The 18514-nt window shown below is 44.7% G+C and overlaps 2 protein-coding genes across 2 annotated transcripts; both read left to right on the top strand.

Moving 5' to 3' along the window:
• The first annotated feature begins 4178 nt into the window (after positions 1-4178).
• LOC123449707 lies at positions 4179-9123 on the top strand. The gene is made up of 6 exons (XM_045127017.1): positions 4179-5371; positions 5710-5796; positions 5919-6863; positions 7398-7499; positions 7705-7995; positions 8078-9123. The coding sequence occupies exons 1-6, from the start codon at positions 4604-4606 to the stop codon at positions 8384-8386; spliced, it is 2502 nt and encodes an 833-aa protein (XP_044982952.1). The 5' UTR covers positions 4179-4603; the 3' UTR covers positions 8387-9123.
• A 3990-nt stretch (positions 9124-13113) lies between these two features.
• Positions 13114-13779, top strand: LOC123447228 (cortical cell-delineating protein-like). The gene has a single exon (XM_045123811.1). The coding sequence runs from the start codon at positions 13180-13182 to the stop codon at positions 13591-13593; it is 414 nt and encodes a 137-aa protein (XP_044979746.1). The 5' UTR covers positions 13114-13179; the 3' UTR covers positions 13594-13779.
• Positions 13780-18514: the final 4735 nt, after the last annotated feature.

Raw genomic sequence — 18514 nt, 5'->3', positions numbered from 1 at the left:
TACCGGAGGGGCACCAGGGGGTGCCCATGATGTTTGCTGTGTATCCCTTGCAACGGCGCAAAAATCAGTTGTGTCGACGGCACCAGGAATCCTTCAGCTACGCTACGCCTTAAGGGACTTCCTAGGCAAGTATGCAAAGGATCTCCCCCGTGGCCTTGGAGCCTTGTGTTGGTGTTCCCTCGAAGCGGAAAGGGTGATGTAGCACAGCGACGGTAAGTATTTCCCTCAGTTTGAGAACCAAGGTATCAATCCGGCGGAGGAGTATCTCAAGATCCTGCACAAACACAAAAGCTTGCACCCAATGCTATGAAGGGGTTGTCAATCCCTTATAGATTGTTTGCCAAGTGAGAACTGAAAGCAACAAAGTAACAAAGCAAAGTAAAAGCGGAGGTGTAAACGATGGATGTGAATAGACCCGGGGGCCGTAGTGTTTACTAGTGGCTTCTCGCATGAAAGCAAGTAGACGGTGGGTGAACAAATTACTGTCGAGTAACTGATAGAACCACGCAAAGTCATGACGATATCTATGCAATGATTATATCTATAGACATCACGTTCGAAACAAGTAGACCGATACTTTTTGCATCTACTACTATTACTCCACACGTCGACCGCTATCCAGCATGCATCTAGTGTATTAAGTCCATAAGAACAGAGTAACGCCTTAAGCAAGATGACATGATGTAGAGGGATAATCTCAAACCAATGATAAAAACCCCATCTTTTTACCCTTGATGGAAACTACTTGATGTGTGCCTTGCTGCCCCTACTGTCAGTGGGAAAGGTCACCACATGGTAGAACCCAAAACCAAGCATTTCTCCCATTGCAAGAATCATAGATCTAGTTGGCCAAACAAAACCCAAGACTCGGAGAGACTTAAAAGGATATCAAATCATGCATATAAGAAATCAGCAAAGACTCAAATATATATCATAGATAATCTGATCACAAATCCACAATTCATCGGATCTCGACAAACACACCGCCAAAGAAGATTACATCGGATAGATCTCCATGAAGATCATGGAGAACTTTGTATTGAAGATCCAAGAGAGAGAAGAAGCCATCTAGCTACTAACTACGGACCCGTAGGTCAGAAGTGAACTACTCACGAGTCACTGGAGGGGCGATGATGACGATGAAGAAGCCCTCCAACTCCAAAGTCCCCTCCGGTAGGGCGCCGGGAAGGGTCTCCAGATGAGATCTCGCGGAAACGGAAGCTTGCGGCGGCGGAAAAGTATTTTCGAGGCTCCCCTGATTTTTTGTGGAATATTTGGGAATTTATAGGCCAAAGACCTAGGTCAGGGGGCGGCCAGGGAGGCCACAAGCCTGCCCACCGCCGCCTCCCCTGGTGGCGGAGTGGGGGCTTGTGGGCTCCCTCGAGGCCACCTGGCTTGGCCCAAAAGCCACGTGGTCTTCTTCCGTTCGGGAAAAAATCATTTCGGGTTTTTTTTTTCCGTTTGGACCCCGTTCCAAAATCAAATCTGAAAAGAGTCAAAAACACGGAAAAAACAGGAATTGGCACTTGGCACTGAATTTAATAAGTTAGTCCCAAAAAAATATAAAAGGTACATAAAACAACCAAAGAAGACAAGATAACAACGTGAAACCATCAAAAATTATAGATACATTTGAGACGTATCAGCCCACAAGCCTGCACAGCACGGCCACCCCCAGGCCGCGCCATGGGGGCTTGTGGGCAGCCCACTGGCCCACTAGCCCCCCTCTTTTGCTATATGGAGGGTTTCGTCCAGGAAAAAAAATCAGAAGGGAGCTTTTTCGTGGTTTCGCCGCCGCCACGAGGCGGAACTTGAGCAGAACCAATCTAGAGCTCCGGCAGGACGATCCTGCGGGGGAAACTTCCCTCCCGGAGGGGGAAATCGTTGCCATCGTCATCACCAACACTCCTCTCATCGGAGGGGACTTGTCACCATCAACATCTTCATCAGCACCATCTCATCTCCAAACCCTAGTTCATCACTTGTAACCAATCTCCGTCTCGCGACTTCCGATTGGTACTTGTAAGGTTGCTGGTAGTGTTGATTACTCTTTGTAGTTGATGCTAGTTGGATTATTTGGTGGAAGAGTTTATGTTCAGATCCTTGATGCTACTCATTACACCTCTGATCATGATTATGATTATGCTTTGTGAGTAGTTACTTTTGTTCCTGAGGACATGGGATAAGTCATGCTAATAATAGTCATGTGAATTTGGTATTCGTTCGGTATTTTGATATGTTGTATGTTGTTTTTCCTCTAGTGGTGTTATGTGAACGTCGACTACATAACACTTCACCATTATTTGGGCCTAGAGGAAGGCATTGGGAAGTAGTAAGTAGATGATGGGTTGCTAGAGTGACAGAAGCTTAAACCCTAGTTTATGCGTTGCTTCGTAAGGGGCTGATTTGGATCCACTAGTTTAATGCTATGGTTAGACTTTGTCTTAATTCTTCTTTCGTAGTTGCGGATGCTTGCGAGAGGGGTTAATCATAAGTGGGATGCTTGTCCAAGTAAGGCAGTACCCAAGCGCCGGTCCACCCACATATCAAACTATCAAAGTAACGAACGCGAATCATATGAACATGATGAAACTAGCATGACAGAAATTCCCGTGTGTCCCGAGGAGCGTTTTCCCTCCTATAAGACTTTGTCCAGGCTTGTCCCTTGCTACAAAAGGGATTGGGCCACTTTGCTGCACCGTTGCTACTTTTGTTACTTGTTGCTTGTTACGAATCATCTCACCACACAATCACTTGTTACCGACAATTTCAGTGCTTGCAGATTTTTCCTTGCTGAAAACCACTTGTCAGATCCTTCTGCTCCTCGTTGGGTTCGACACACTTACTTATCGAAAGGACTACGATTGATCCCCTATACTTGTGGGTCATCACTCCACGGCTGAGAACTCCCCGAGCACCCTCCATGCCCGACCAGGGGCGCCGGACCGCACAACCAGTCGTTAGGCCAACTCCCAGCAGCCGACTCTGTCACGACCATGCAGCCCAGATCTGGCCCATCCATCACGCTCGACAGCATCTAGCACCCATGACCACTAAGACCAAGAGGGGGCACCACGACGGAGGCACAAGGGACGCAACGTGCTCGGTCGCTGCAAGCGCAACAACTCCTGCCCGAGCACAACGTTGCTGCCTCCTTGTTCCGCCAAGTCCCATGTCGTCGCCTCCAGGAGGGGCCACCGCACCACAACCAACTCCTCCCGCGAGCCCCAGCCGCGCACCACCACTCCGCTATGAAGCTCTGTCGCGCGTCGTCACAGCAGCTCGAGACTCCCATCACCGTGAGGGTCGCGCCAGACCAGCACGGGTGCGCGCAGGCCAGATCCCGCCGCCACCGTTCGCCAACGAGCTTTGCCCGCCGATGTGCGTCGACGACAACGAGGAGGGGTGAGGGAGAGGGGACGACGGCGGTGGTGTTTAGCGTTTCCGCCCGAGCCGCCCCTAGGGAGCGACGCGGGGCAGGGGAGATGGAGGAGATAATAACCTACTTATGCCTATGATTATGTATTGCATGGGTGTGGGGTGGGGGGAGTAGGCGTCGGGGTGATTCGATTTCTTGTGTTACAAGCTCCCGCCCTGGTGGTGACACGGATATTGAAGATGGGAAAAGTAATATGAATCGGAAGAAATAAGATATGTTGCTAATCAATCAATCACCCAATATTAAGCATCTTTGGACCGTGGCATTAAAGCAAATCAATCATAGGAGTACCTTTACGGAGAGGGCGTTTCTGCACCGGGCTCATCTGCACCCCCGCTCACAAAAAAAAATCAAAAGAAATACTAGAAAATTCATTTTTTTGTGTGTGGTAGAAAATTTGATGTGTGAGGTATGTTCTAAATTTCATCTTATTTAAACATCTGAGTAGATCTCAGCAAAAGAAGACAAAATCTGGGTGTATGAAAAAGGTTGACTGTTCACGAATTTTCTGACCCGATTTATCTTTTTTGCTGAGAGCTTCTCATATGTTCAAAGAAGATAAAATTTAGAGTGGACTTCACATATCAAATTATGTACCATAAAATATTAAGGTGTTTTTTTAAAATTTTCTAGTATTTTTTAAAATTTGTTTCGTGAGTGGGAATGTGGAATCAGCTGAGCCCGTGCTGAGAAGAGGATTTTCGTACCTTTACGGCATTTACCTGTTTATTATTATTATTCAAAGTTCAGTCACTTTCCCCTGTTTGCTCCTTCCATGGCCTTCGTCCTCCTCCTCTCTACGGCGTCAGTTCCGACGCTGGTCTAACCGCCGTTCACGGTCACCCGTGACCGGTGTCGCCGCCGCTCATCCCTCTAAACCCCCAGCCCCTTTTTCGTCGAGCTGCTGCTCTGTCTGCCAGGAATCGACTGAATTGATCTTTTTTCCAATTGACTGAGGAATGGCAAATGCGTTGCTCAGCCGTTTACAATCTTACTGGGAATCAGTCTGCTAGAGACGGTGCTGGCCATGGTGGCGCCGCAGGTCGAGCTCCTCGTCCCCCAGTCGCCGCCGAATTCCCGTCGGTAACAACTAACAAGCCTTGAGCAATCTCGACGGCCTGGGGGGCGTTCCCTGGTAGCGCGGCCTTTGGGGGTTACGGATCCATGGCGGGCGGCGACAGCTTGGGCTGCTGCGGCGGCCTTCTTCGTGGTTTCTGCGGCCTTGCTCAGGTCTTCCTGCCTCCTCATGGGCGTCCATCTGCTGGAATCCTCGCCAACAAGCCGGACGATCTGTGCTCGACTTCTTCTCAGGCTGGGAGGACGGGGCCGCCGCGGGATGTGGAGATCAGCCCCGGCTCTTCCGGAGTGGCGAGGGAGCTGCGTTTTTATAATCGGGAGGACGAATTGTCCCCCGTGGCCAGGAACCCGCCGGCGGCGGCGGGCGATCTGTGCTCGAGTTCTTTTTCTCAGCTTTGGAGGACGGGGTCGCCGCGGGATGTGGAGGTCAGCTCCGACATGGAGGAGTCTCCCCGAGTGGACAGGGAGCTGCTTTTTGATGATCAGGAGGAGGACTTGTCCCCCGTGTCGAGGAACTCGCCGGCGATGGCGGGCGATCTGTGCTCGCGTTCTTCTATGGTTGGGTTGACATCGTGGGATATGGAGATGATAATGGCCGAGACAGAGTACTCTGTCCCAGTGGCACGGGAGCTGCGTTTTGCTGGTCAGGAGGAGGGCTTGCCCCCACTGGCCAGGGATTCGCCGGCGGAGGCGCCACCGCAACCGAAAGACATGGCTGGTGGCGTTGAAGACGAAGACGACGACGACGATGACTGTGTGATTTTAGACAGTGATCCTTTTAGCGCGGTCACCGTCAATGATGAGAAGGATGGCGGCTCGGATGAGGAATTGCAGATAGTCGCGGAGAAAGGCAAGGTATTGCCTTCCTTTCCTTGCATTTTGTTCTCTGGAATTGCAATTTGATTTTGTGGATACAATACAAGCTTAGCTCAATTGATTACAAGTTGTTAAAGATACATTATTCAATTTATAACATAATTTTTCCATGCTTATCTGCTCGTATTGTCTATGAATATCTGTGGTTTTTGTTAGTTCACATCAAATTTGACAAAGACATCTATTTCGTCAAAAAATAAAACTATTTCGTCTAATTTGACAAAGACATTTCAGAGTTTAGGAGCATCTATGTGGAACCTATGCCACTTCTGTTTACCTGCAGTGTCACATTTTCATTATTGGTTATGCTTCTGCAGGTAGCATGCAGGGACTTCCCTCACTCGCGCCATTTATGCTCCAATATGCCCTTCGGCACCACCTCTCACGAGAAGCATTGTGCCATGGTGAGTCATGAACATTTCCACTCCCTGATGCTGCCGGCGATGTGATACATAATACTTATATTAAGCAGAGCAGACAGTATATATGTTTTAATAGGCATTTTGTTTCCGTTTTCCAAATGCAGTGCTACTGTTTTGTGTGTGACGTCCCAGCTCCATGCGGTTACTGGGGTAACGGCCTCTTGGTTGGCGATCATTGTCATGCTACGGATAAGGAAACCAAATGGAATATACTGAGGCAGGAATTCAGGTGCAAAGACCTTCCAGCGCCTCATCGAGAAGCAGAAACTGCTGTCCACCCAACAATGACGCCACTCGACCGCCTTTGCCTTTTTCTTGGCAATCAGATTCCTCTTCAGAATGTTGTGACCCAAAACCAACACACACATGCTTCAGTTAGAGCCTCGACGAATGTAGAGTCAAGAGAGGGAAGTGGCACAAGCAGTGTTCACACTGCTCAAGTTGCTCGCCCACTAGCGCTAACTGTCACTGCGCCAAGAGCATCCTCTGCAACAGAAGTTGGAAGAAGTGGTACAAGCAATGCCCACAGTGCTCAAGCTACTTGCCTAGTACAGCCAACTCTCAGTGGATCAAGGCCACACCCTGTGGCAGGAGCTGGAAGAGGTACAGGCAGCACTCACACAGCTCTAATTACTCATCCAGCAGAGCCAACTGTCAGTGCAGCAAGAGCACACTCTGCAGCAAGAACTGGAAGAGGTACAAACAATGCTCACACTGCTCAAATTATTCGCCCCGTGGAGCCAACTGTGAGTGCAACGAGAGCATACCCGACAGGAAGAACTGAAAAAGGTACAAACAATGCTCACACTGCTCAAATTACTCGCCCCGTGGAGCAAACTGTCAGTGCACCAAGAGTATACCCTGCGGCAAGAGCTTCAAGCAATGCTCATTCTGCTCAAGTTACTTCCCCCGCCACGGCCAGTGGCTACCCGCCGGAGCAGGATGCGCGGGAGGGGGCCACGGTGTATGTCAGGAACCTACCCTACCACCTTGACAATGAGGGACTCAAGCTGAACTTCCAGCATGCCGGGGTTGTCCTGTTCTCAAAGGTGAGATTTTTGGCTCTTCATTGTCTGTCACAGACAATCATACATGGAAAAATGCCTCAGATCGCTCACCACCGGCATGACTAAACTTATGCATAGTCGAAGCTCAAGGGGTGGAGCTGCTAGAGTCTAGTTGGCTGGTTAGTAAGGTTGCTGTATGATATGTTTAGACTGCTCTGTGGTATTATTGCAATTTTCAAAGGATGATTGTGCTGGGTGGAGAGGTTGCTGATTACAAGCTCTGTGGATCATTACTCATCTACTCCCTCCGTTCCTAAATATAAGTCTTTCTAGAGATTCTACTAGAGGATTATATACGGATGTATATAGACATACTCTAGAGTGTAGATTCATTCATTTTGTTTTGTATGTAGTCATCTAGTGAAATCTCTTAAAAGACTTATATTTAGGAACGGAGGGAGTATTTGTTAGGCAATCTGTTTCATCGGCACTGTTTTCTTCACCATTTCTGTTGGGATGCAGCTTGTAGGTTATGTGTTCTCTCTCCTTTTGTTCTAAAATGCATAAAATGTGCAGGTCATTTATGACAGAGAAACAGGCCGGAGCCGTGGATTTGGATATGTCATCATGAATACTGTTCAGGAGGCTGAGAAGGCTGTGAGAATCTACCATGGCTCTGTGAGTATATTCTGCAACTTTATGGGGCTAGTTTATTTCTAACTTTTAATCTAAGCCAACTTGAGCATTTTTTTTTCTGTTAGCCATGTTTACTAGCTCATTTTCATTTATAGGTGGTATATGCAGCACGTACAGCCTATATGCTAAAGGCTAGAAATATTATGCATTGGGCTTCACTGATTAACCTTTTATGTGGACGTTACAGGAGGTGCATGGCAGGCGTCTGACTGTAAGTATCGCAGCTCCTAGAGGAGGCACCCGGGTGGGCGCCACTCGCAGTCAATCTGGTTCTCCACTCAGAATATTCGTATGCAATCTACCTAGTCAAGTGGACAACTCTCGGTTGGAGGAGCTGTTCAACAAGCATGGCCAAGTAGTTGATGCCAGAGTTATCTACGAGCGGCGAGAAGGCGCCTCGTGTTCGAGGGGATTTGGTTTTGTCACAATGGCAACGGACGAGGAATCGTACAAGGCGATAGGTGCCCTCAACAAGCAGGTTAGTGTAACAGTTGGTTGGTTTCAGTGTCAAAACTTGAGTTTCCATTCGGGAATCTGGTCTTCACTTTGTATTTCTGCAGGTTCTGGAGGAACATACCCTGGTGGTGAGGGTTGCAAGGGAACGGCCGGACAGAGTTTGCCCCTCTCTTAGCAACCAGATTCCTCCTCAGGACGCTGTCAGTCAAAACCAACGCACACATACGTCGGATAGAGCCTTGCTGAATGTAGCGCCAACGGTCAGTGCGCCAAGAGCATACCCTGCAACAAGTGCTAGAAGTGGTACAAACAATGCTTCCACTGCGCAAGTTACTCGCCGACTAGATCGAACTGTCAGTTCACCAAGGCCAAGTGAATACAGGGTGCCCCCCCCCCCCCCCCCCCCTAGTTGATTGACCTTTGCTCTTTTACCCAATTGTTGCTCTATGGGTTCCAATGCCTATACACCATCTCTATGCACGCACACAAGATTCTAGTGGTCATATACCCAGGAGCAGGACATGCCAGTCCCCTCCCCTCGGAACTCTCCTGGCCCTCGAGCACCATGCTCCCTTGCCAGTGTCCAATCCAGCTACATCTTCAGAAGCCAGTATATTTGTCCTCAGTTTCTTGTTGCCCCCGCAGAAACGTGAATGGCCAAATCAGTCCTGTCTGTATCGCTCTGCTAGACATATACAAGGATATACATGGGTCTCGAGCCTGTAAATAGCATCAGTACTATCAATGGCCCTGCAAGGAAATGCCCAAGAACACACACTCCCATCTGCCAAGCTTGCTGGTAAGCTGTTCATAATTCTATGGATGTTCACATAGGGATCTAGGAGTACCAGTCCCAGTCAGGAAGCTTGGTATCTAAATCTCAAATTTGCGCTGATACAGCAGTAGTTCCGTGCCCAACCAGTTCTAAAATTTCAGAGCTTGATTTGTGGTGAAGTAAGGTTCTTAACCAATCTTGATTTGATAAGCGTATTTGTGCGCTATTTTGAGAATGGTATGTGGTTATTACTGGTTGAGTAATGTATAGAAGAGTAAAACTGAACCCGCTGAAGGTCATGAAACTTAAATACTCTTACCTCGGCCTGGAACTTGCTTGGATGCAGAATAACATATGTGTATATGTTGAAGTGAATCAAGGGATAGGTTAATTAGCGTATCCAGTGTCACAATTTCGTTTGCAGCGGGATGCATATAATTTCTACAACACTCGCGCCAAAGAGCGTGGGTTCAGCATCAGAAATCAGAAGGTGAAACGAGGGAAAGGTGCTTCTGCAATTATACGGTACATGCGCATCCTTTGCTCGAGGACAGGGAGAACGCAGAGAAAATTCATAACCATGAAGGGATGCACCCGCAGGGTTAGACCCGAGATTCGTTGCGGGTGCGGTGCGTATATGGTGGTGAAGTTTGACAGATATTTGGCGCTACCTTGTATAGTTTGAGTGTGTCCTATATTTGGCTTTATTCTATACCTCTAGGTGATATTCTTGCCTTCTTGGTATGTCATCCTATTTTGCAGAAAACACCCAAATGTTTCTGGTAGTGGCCTAGTTTTAAGTAAGATTTTTTGCTTTTTGCAAAACCCTTCAGATGTTTCTGATAATCAACCTGCAGGACAATTTTAAGTTAGATTTTTGGAAACCTTCGGTATTTGGGTTAATCAACCCGTAGCACATACCAAATGATTTAAAAAAATATCAATATCTGATAAAGCCTGACTTTAAATTAACATGCTATATGTGAAATTTGATTAGAAAAATATGTAGAATCTAAATATGATGTTATTACATGTTAACCATTAAACAATCCATTTGAGGTGCAACCTTATTCAATAGCGTATAATTTGTCTTTCTTTTATACCGATGCCGATGCTGATTGAAAATGAACCCATCAGCAAAATCAGTATCGGAGATGAAATAAATCATCTATAACCACACATGCATGACTCGCCAAGCCTCATACAAAAACAATTTTCAAGAGAGAGAAAGAGAGAGAGAGAGAGAGACAGAGAGAGAGAGAGAGAGAGAGAGAGAGACGTTTTAGATTTGGATCAGGTGGTCTTGCGCTCGTCGTGGTGGTGGATTAGGTGCCTTGTGGTGGTGTGGGTGAGAGCTCAAGCAAAAGCTTTGTGCTTTGGCGCCGACGATGACGACGTTCGTTGGTGCCGCATTCCTCTTGATGACGTTGTTGTGGGTCTCTTCCCAATTTCAGGGTTTCAGAGGAAAATCTTGGCCAGTTTGGACTCAGACAACAGTGTCTTTGCGTTGTGACTTGCCTAGGAGCGTCATGATGGACGTGAATCACCGGCGATCGAACCATGACATTGGATTCAAGCTACAATGTGCTCTCGTCCAAGCAATGTTTATGTGTTATAGTTTTCTTTCTGATTCGATTTCGCTTGCTACTTTTTTTATCTGCTTAGTTTGATGATCTCATCACTACCTTGTATAGTTTGAGTGTGTCCTATATTTGGCTTTATTTCTATACCTACTATAGGTGATATTCTTGGTCTGTCATCTTGATTGAAAATAACACGTCAGCAACCACGCATGCATGACTTGCCAAACCTCATAGAAAAACAATTTTCGAGAGAGAGAGAGAGAGAGGTGTATTAGGATTGACAACAATCAATCGCGTTGTGATTGTGTGAGCATTAAGGTCACCGTTGGTGAAGGTGAGAAGGATGATAAATGACAACACAAATAAAATATCATATGTTAAAATAAATGATGCAGATCTATTGGGATCATGGTCATTGAGTTAGGTGAGTGTAACACACGGACTCTTTCGCTAGATGAAAGTTTGTTTCAAAAAACCAGAGTACGGTCCTGGTTTGTGAAAGTTTGATCAGGACAGCGCAGATCAGTAGGTCGAGTTGCCTGAGAATATTTTAGATGCGAACAAATAACTTTATGTGTGCACCACTGTACCGACATATATGACCTTATGACCCACTGGGTGCTCACGATAAATAATAAATTAAATCAGACAGACGCTATTAAGGCCCTGTTTGGAACCATCCAGATTATATAATCTGGTTTTTATAATCTATTATGTTTCCAAACAGGACAGTTTATATTATAGATTTTAAAAACAAGATGACCAGATTATTAAAAACTCATAATCTACTCTACCCCAGCTAAAATCAGATTATAGATTACTAATGACCTATTACCCTTGTAAACTTTAAGATAATTACCTACTGCCACCGCCACTGTCCTATTTTTATAAACAGGACAGACATGTCATTGTACAATGTAAAACCTGAATTACAGTTTATATAATCTGACCTCCAAACATGTCCACCTGGATTATTTTTATAAACCAGATTATATAATCTATCTCCATAATCCAGATTATTATAATCTATTGTGGTTCCAAACAGGGCCTAAGTCGATGGAATCATGCATGGCCATGGTCGGGAAGACAATTATTTAGCTCCTGTTCGGCGCCCGTGAACTCGGCAATGCGCGCAAATTTGTCGCGCGTTTCGTTCCACTTGCTCTTGTTGACCCATTGTTAATTTGCCCAGAACAAGGAAGAAATTGTCACGGACATGATATATTTTTATTTCTCCGCAAGATATTTCATAACATAAAAGTAGGGCCTACACTATATATGTATAGTTTTCTTAATAATTCGCTTTGACATGGTATGGTTCTAGTAATTGGATTACACCTATATAGAGGCAGGCAGCTAAGACACACACAAATTAAGCCAGCTAGCTTATTCTATGAAAGAATTTCCTTAAAAAGAAAAATCAGCCAAAGTTCCCACTATCATATAGTATAAAATGGCAGTGATTAGCACCTAATTAATCTCTACCATTTGATAATTAATCAAGATGACTATCAAAGCATGTGACTGTAGAGCCCACATCATACTGATGGTACTATCAGAGAAGAATATGGTTCCAGCTGGTTTCAATATGAAGGTAACATAACCCTTGATGTCGGCTTAACCCTGTTTTCTACTAGTGTCACGAGAAACAAAAAATTAAAATAGATTGACGCGATTACGTCAATGGAATCATGCGTGGCCATGGTCGGGAAGACAATTATTTAGCTCATGTTCGGTGCCCGTGAACTCGACGACGCGTGCAAATTTGTCGCGCATTTCGTTCCACTTGCTCTTGTTGACCCATTGTTAACTTGCCCAGAACAAGGAAGAAAATTGTCACGGACGTGGTATATTTTTATTTCTCCGCAAGAGATTTCATAAGATAAAAGTAGGGCCTATATAGGTATAGTTTTCTTAATAATTCGCCTTGACATGGTATAGTACTAGTAATTTGATTACACCTATATAAAGGCAGGCAGCATGCTGTGGTTAGAAAATCTGTTAAAGTTGGGTTTAATTAGAGAGAGAAACTGTTAAGGTCTCATAGACCGACACACCGAGCACTTGACTTGAGGCCTAGCTAAGACACACACAAATTAAGCCAGCTAGCTTATTCCATGAAAAAGTTTCCTTAAAAAGAAAAATCAGCCAAAGTTCCCACTATCATATAGTATAAAATGGCAGTGATTAGCACCTGATTAATCCCTACCATTTGATAATTAATCCAGATGACTATCAAAGCATGTGACTGTAGAGCCCACATCATACTGATGGTACTATCAAAGAGGAACATGGTTCTAATATGGAGATAGCGTAACCCTCGATGGCGCCTTAACCTCCGGTACAGTGGTTATGCGCGTCCCTATTATTATTTCCTTGTGACGGCGGCGTGTACAAGGGCTTACACCGCATAACGAAGTCCAAGCACTCACACCGCATGGTCATCTCTCAACTTGCCTGCATAATCTTGTCCTTTTTATATACTCTAACATATATATGTTGTGTGGCATGACAAGATTGGCTAACATGCATGAACATGCAATGGTATTGCTCAACTTGTTGCCATATCTGTGATATCTCCAGGATTAATAATACCACCATGCTAAAATCTTGCCGTATCAAACAAATGGTACACCCAGACGAGAGGACAACCTAGCAGTCTCCAAGCCGATCGAATCGCACATGGCCCACGTATATATGATCATGCAAACTACACCAAACAGGCTCGATCCCATGCAGGCACACACCCACATCCCCGGCTATAAATACAACACTCTCTCCAAGCTCTCATGCATCCCAAACACACAAAGCACCACCTATATATATCCTACTCAAGCACACGCTCACGATGGCATCCAAAGCCGCTACCTTCGTGGCCCTGAGCCTCCTCCTCTCCGCCGTCGCCACGCACGGCTGCGGACCCTATTGCCAGCCGCCAGTCGTCGTGCCGACGCCGCCCGTTGTCGTTCCGCCGCCGTACCACGGAGGCCACGTCGGGCAGTGCTCCATCGACGCGCTGAAGCTGAGGGTGTGCGCCAACGTTCTCGGCGGCCTGCTCGACCTCAAGGTCGGCGTTCCGGCGCGCGACGAGTGCTGCCCGCTGCTGCAGGGGTTGGTCGACCTTGATGCCGCCGTCTGCCTCTGCACCGCCGTCAGGGCCAACGTCCTCGGCATCCACCTCGACGTGCACGTGGACATCAGGCTCCTCCTCGACCACTGCGGCAAGACGTGCCCGTCCGAGTTCACTTGCCCAGCCCATTAACGGTCGCGTGCTGCTGAATGGGCGCTGAATAAGATTTGCTTTCGATCCGTACTTCCTTGTTATTTTCGTGTCCACATTTTGAATCCTTGTAAGCAGAACACTCTATTTTTGTTTTTGGCAAACAGCCATGTACTCTTCGTATTGATATATATATCATCAGCGAGCAATTATTATTGCTCTAGTTAATTGCCCTTTTTCTTTCTTTCAAAAAACACATGTATGATTTGGACGAGCGCACGCACATACATATTCGAAAACTAGATAATGCCTCACGCGTTGTGTGAAAGCCATGCTGAAACAAATGTGTAAATAGGTGTTTAAAAATATATAAAATAATCATAAACAATTATAATAGTTATATGTTTACATCTATTTGACGGACGGCAAACATGACGAGGCCACGCGCAGGCGTGGCTGGCTGAGGAGTTGTGCAGTGGCCAGATGCATATGGTGAGAGCTACATACATATACATACACATTTTAAAATGTTAAAAAGATTTGAACAATAACTTAGCGTGCATATTCAGACATTTCCTTTTTGCGCACAGGATTGTACAAAGAAATAACACTTTTTTGGAATGCATAAAAAATATGAAAAAATGCCTCATGAATAGTTATAATCAAACATCGAAAAAATGCCTATTTTTACTGTTCTACACAAACCACAAAAGGTGTCCTTTTCACCAAACTTTGTGCATGAACATATAATGTCCGGATGTACAAACGGCGCGTCTCTGTTTGCCAGGTGGGCGCAGGAGCGGCCGAAGCGGATCGCAGCAGGGCTGCTGCCTCGTAGCCTCATCATGAGCCGTGCCGCTATACCCAGGATCCTCTGCGGATCCTGTTTCATCGACTCCTCATCCGACACCGCAGAAGATCCCAGTGTCGCTGCAACATCGCCCGACACGGCTGATGCGCCTGGATCCCCATCGGGATCCCTTGCAGATGGGCCACTTCCACAGGCCGCTGGATCTTCTGCCGTGACAACTCATGCAACTATATCACACCACACAAGATTGAAAAAGGGAGTAATTCAACCCGTAAACTATAAAAATGTACATAAATATGGTTTAGTCTGCTCTACAGGTGAACCAGGCGAACCTAACACCCTTGAAGCTACTCTTGGTGATGATCGGTGGAAAAAGGCAATGTGTGAAGAATACAAAGCTCTCAAAAAAATAAAATGTGGCACCTGGTTCCTCCACAACAAGGTAAAAACCTCATTGACTGCAAGTGGGTCTTTCGAATAAAAAGAAAGGCCGATGGAACCATTGACCGCTATAAGGCTAGACTTGTTGCGAAAGGCTTCAAACAACGGTATGGCATAGACTATGAGGATACGTTTAGTCCAGTTGTAAAAGCTGCCACCATTCATCTTGTTCTGTCTATTGCGGTATCCAGGGAATGGAGCCTTCGACGGCTAGATGTACAGAACACGTTCCTTCATGGTGTTCTGGAGGAGGAATTGTGCATGAGACAACCTCCTGGGTTTTAAAGCAAACTTGCACCCTCTCATGTGTGCAAATTGGATAAAGCACTATATGGACCGAAGAAAGCTCCAAGGGCTTGGTACTCCCGTCTCAGTAAAAAGATGCAGACACTTGGTTTTGCTCCTTTAAAATCTGATACTTTATCGTTCATTTACAATAAGTTCAATACATCAATATTTGTTCTTATCTATGTAGATGATATTATTATTACATCTTCATCTAATGAGGTAATATCAGGACTTTTGAAGGATTTGAGTGCAGAATTTGCTCTCAAGGATCTTGGAGAGTTGCATTATTTTCTTGGAATTGAGGTGAAGAAACACAAGGATGGACTTCATCTTTCTCAGAAAAAGTATGCAACAGACTTGGTAAAAAAGGCTGCCCTATAAGGTTGTAAACCCACACCCACTCTTTTATCTAGTATAGAAAAACTATCTCTCATGGAAGGAAAACCTCTAGATTCAGAGGACATTACTAAATACAGAAGTCTGGTAGGTGTTCTTCAGTATTTTACATTTACAAGACCTGATATTTCTTTTGCTGTAAACAAGGTGTGTGAGTTTTTACATGCACCCACTACAGTTCACTTCACAGGTGCCAAGCGTATAGTAAGATATGTGAAACATACTATGAATGTTGGTCTAAACTTCAGCAAGTCATCTTCTACACTTGTTAGTGCATTTTCTGGTTCAGACTGGGCAAGATATCTAGATGACAGACGTTCAACAGGTGGTTTTGCAATATTTTTTGGACCTAATCTCATCTCATGGTCTGCTAGAAAACAAGCTACTGTTTCCAGATCTAGCAGCGAGGCAGAGTACAAGGCACTAGCAAATGCAACAGCTGAAGTCATATGGGTACAATCCATGCTAAAAGAGTTGGGGTATAAAAAGCTCCAAGACTCCTTGTTTGTGATGTGACAACCTTGAAGCCACATATTTGTCTGCAAATCCAGTTTTCATGCTAGAACAAAGCACATTGAGATAGACTTTCATTTTGTCAGAGAGAGTTGCAAATAAACTCCTGGACATTTGGTTTATCCATTCAAAAGATCAAGTTGTTGATGGGTTTAGAAAAGCTTTACCTACACAAAGTTTTGAGGACTTCAAACATAATCTCAACTTGATGAAGTTGTGATTAAGGGAGGGTGTTAAACATACTTTGGTTAGAGTTGTAATCATATAGGAGATTTCTTATAGAGTAATTTAAGTTAGCTGAGTCTTATCTCTAAATTCGGTTGTAACTAGCTATCTCTATCTCTCTTTCTTTCTCTCCAAGATTGTATCAACCTAAACTGACTTGTAGGCGCTCTAGGGATCTTGCGCCCCTCTATATAACACGCAACCATCTCCCACATCGGGTAAGACGTTTCCGCCGTTGCACATATGGCACTGTAGATAATGTTATTTTTCATTGTGCCATACCATACTATGTGAGCTTGCATTTCAGAAAGCGGTTCTCTTTCGTTCTACCTTCAACTTCTATTACAATATTTTGCATAACAACTAACATGGACGCAGGAACCACAATCCTCATTGTAGTTTTGATATACCTTATTTGTTTTGTTTTCTCACCTTGTTTCCTAAATGGGATCAATAGTTGCCGTTATTGTAGCTTATGAATTATCAACTCAGTAACTTTGATCTGCTCAATGATGCTGACCGATATGATGCTTTGGATGTTCAAGTTTATGTGAATTATAAACCATCATAGCTTGCTGAGTACAATAAAAAATCACACCCAACCTGATAATTGTTTCAGTTTAGAGATTTTTGAGACAAACAATTAATTATCTAATGAATTTGATTGGATCGGGACATTAACCGGGACTACTATAATTGATAGTACACGAAATGCAATATAATAAGGTTGGGTTGAAAGTCCAAGTTGAATTGCTAGGGGTGAGTTAAATCATGATCAAGGGGTTGTTTACAATAAAATTATACATGCTATAGACTATAGATATGTTGAGTGGGAGGTGTATCTTTGTTTCTGGGCATGGTTGTATAGACAAGATTTTTCAGTGTGATTGTATTGTTACGCCGTCAATACTTGATATGGGAAGGTGGGATTGCTCTTGCCGCTGCATCTTCCTCGGTTATTTTTTTTATCAATGCCAGGTCAGACTGCTCATCCCTGGTTTAGGATTCTACTTGATGCTAATATTAATGATGATAGTGGATGTAATGCCTCGAGGAGGTCATATCTACTAACTTAATCTTGTGGGATGAGGCACCCATGACCCACTATCATTGTTTTGAGGCTTTGGACATGAGTTTTTTTTTTCATGGAGGCTTTGGACATGAGTTTGATGGATGTTTATCCTGCTTCCAGCAGTAACATGGCCCTTCCATTTGGAAAAGGTTGTATTTTGGTGGTGATTTGACGCTAAATCTATGTGTTGTAGAACGAGGGCCACAATCGGTACTTTCAATGATCATATTCATAGCAAGCTTCTACATCGAGCACGTGATTTGGTCTCCATGGCTTGCTTGATCCATGTCCCACCCGTCCCCAACCCTCAAACAAGAGACAGTTCCATGGGAGGTTGATCTCAGTGCTCGTCTGCTGCTCGCCGTCGAGGCCCTCCGACAAGCAGCTGAATCCTAGCGAGGCCCTCTTCCCTCTACTCCGCGTCGATCTAGGGCGGGAGGCACTCAGCCTCTGCGACCCCCCTCCTCTCCAGGCTACAACCCGGTGCCAACAAGTCAACAACTCTTCGACAGCAGCAGCAACAAGGTATGTTGCCTTTTTATTCTTTTTCATATCTACTGTTTCAACATGGATCTCTATGAAATTTGGAAATGAAGACATTGATTAGTGTGAGGAAATGAGGATACATATTGTTTCTTTTGCATTAAGTAGAAAACATGGTTCCATACGTTGTTGGCAATATTTGCAAGGCACACAATTTTTTTATGGGTAAAGTCATGACCTTTAACGGATTTAATTAATTACATACATGTTGCCTTTCTTGAAAACCACATGATGTTACATATGCTTTCTTCTCAAGTTGTATAATAATATAATTAATCTATCTTACCTTTCAGAACATAAGAGGAGAATTTTTCTAATTTTAGGGTGCTTGATTTGACCAATTAATTGGAACTGATGAATTTGTTTGTTGATACAGAACTATTTTTTTGGCAGAGTTCAGTTCCTAATGGATATACCACGACGTCGTCTTGATGTTTCCTTTGAGTTTCTCCATCCTATGTCCAAATATTATGAAAATGCATCACTTACATCCATCTATGTACAATTCTATCTGTTGGCCTCATAATATAAAGGTGGATTCTACACCATGTATCTTAATTAGTCATTGAAACTATTCTCCGAAGTAACTTCTTTAAAAAAAATTGTCTGCTTAAATTACTACAACTTTCGACTTACAATTATATTGTCTCTCGAGTTGCTCAAATTGTCTCTTA

Source organism: Hordeum vulgare, chromosome 4H (assembly GCF_904849725.1).
Source record: "Hordeum vulgare subsp. vulgare chromosome 4H, MorexV3_pseudomolecules_assembly, whole genome shotgun sequence".
In the NCBI taxonomy this organism is placed as follows: Eukaryota; Viridiplantae; Streptophyta; class Magnoliopsida; order Poales; family Poaceae; genus Hordeum; species Hordeum vulgare.
Note: the sequence above shows the minus strand (reverse complement) of the source record. Positions and strands in the feature narration are given on the sequence as shown.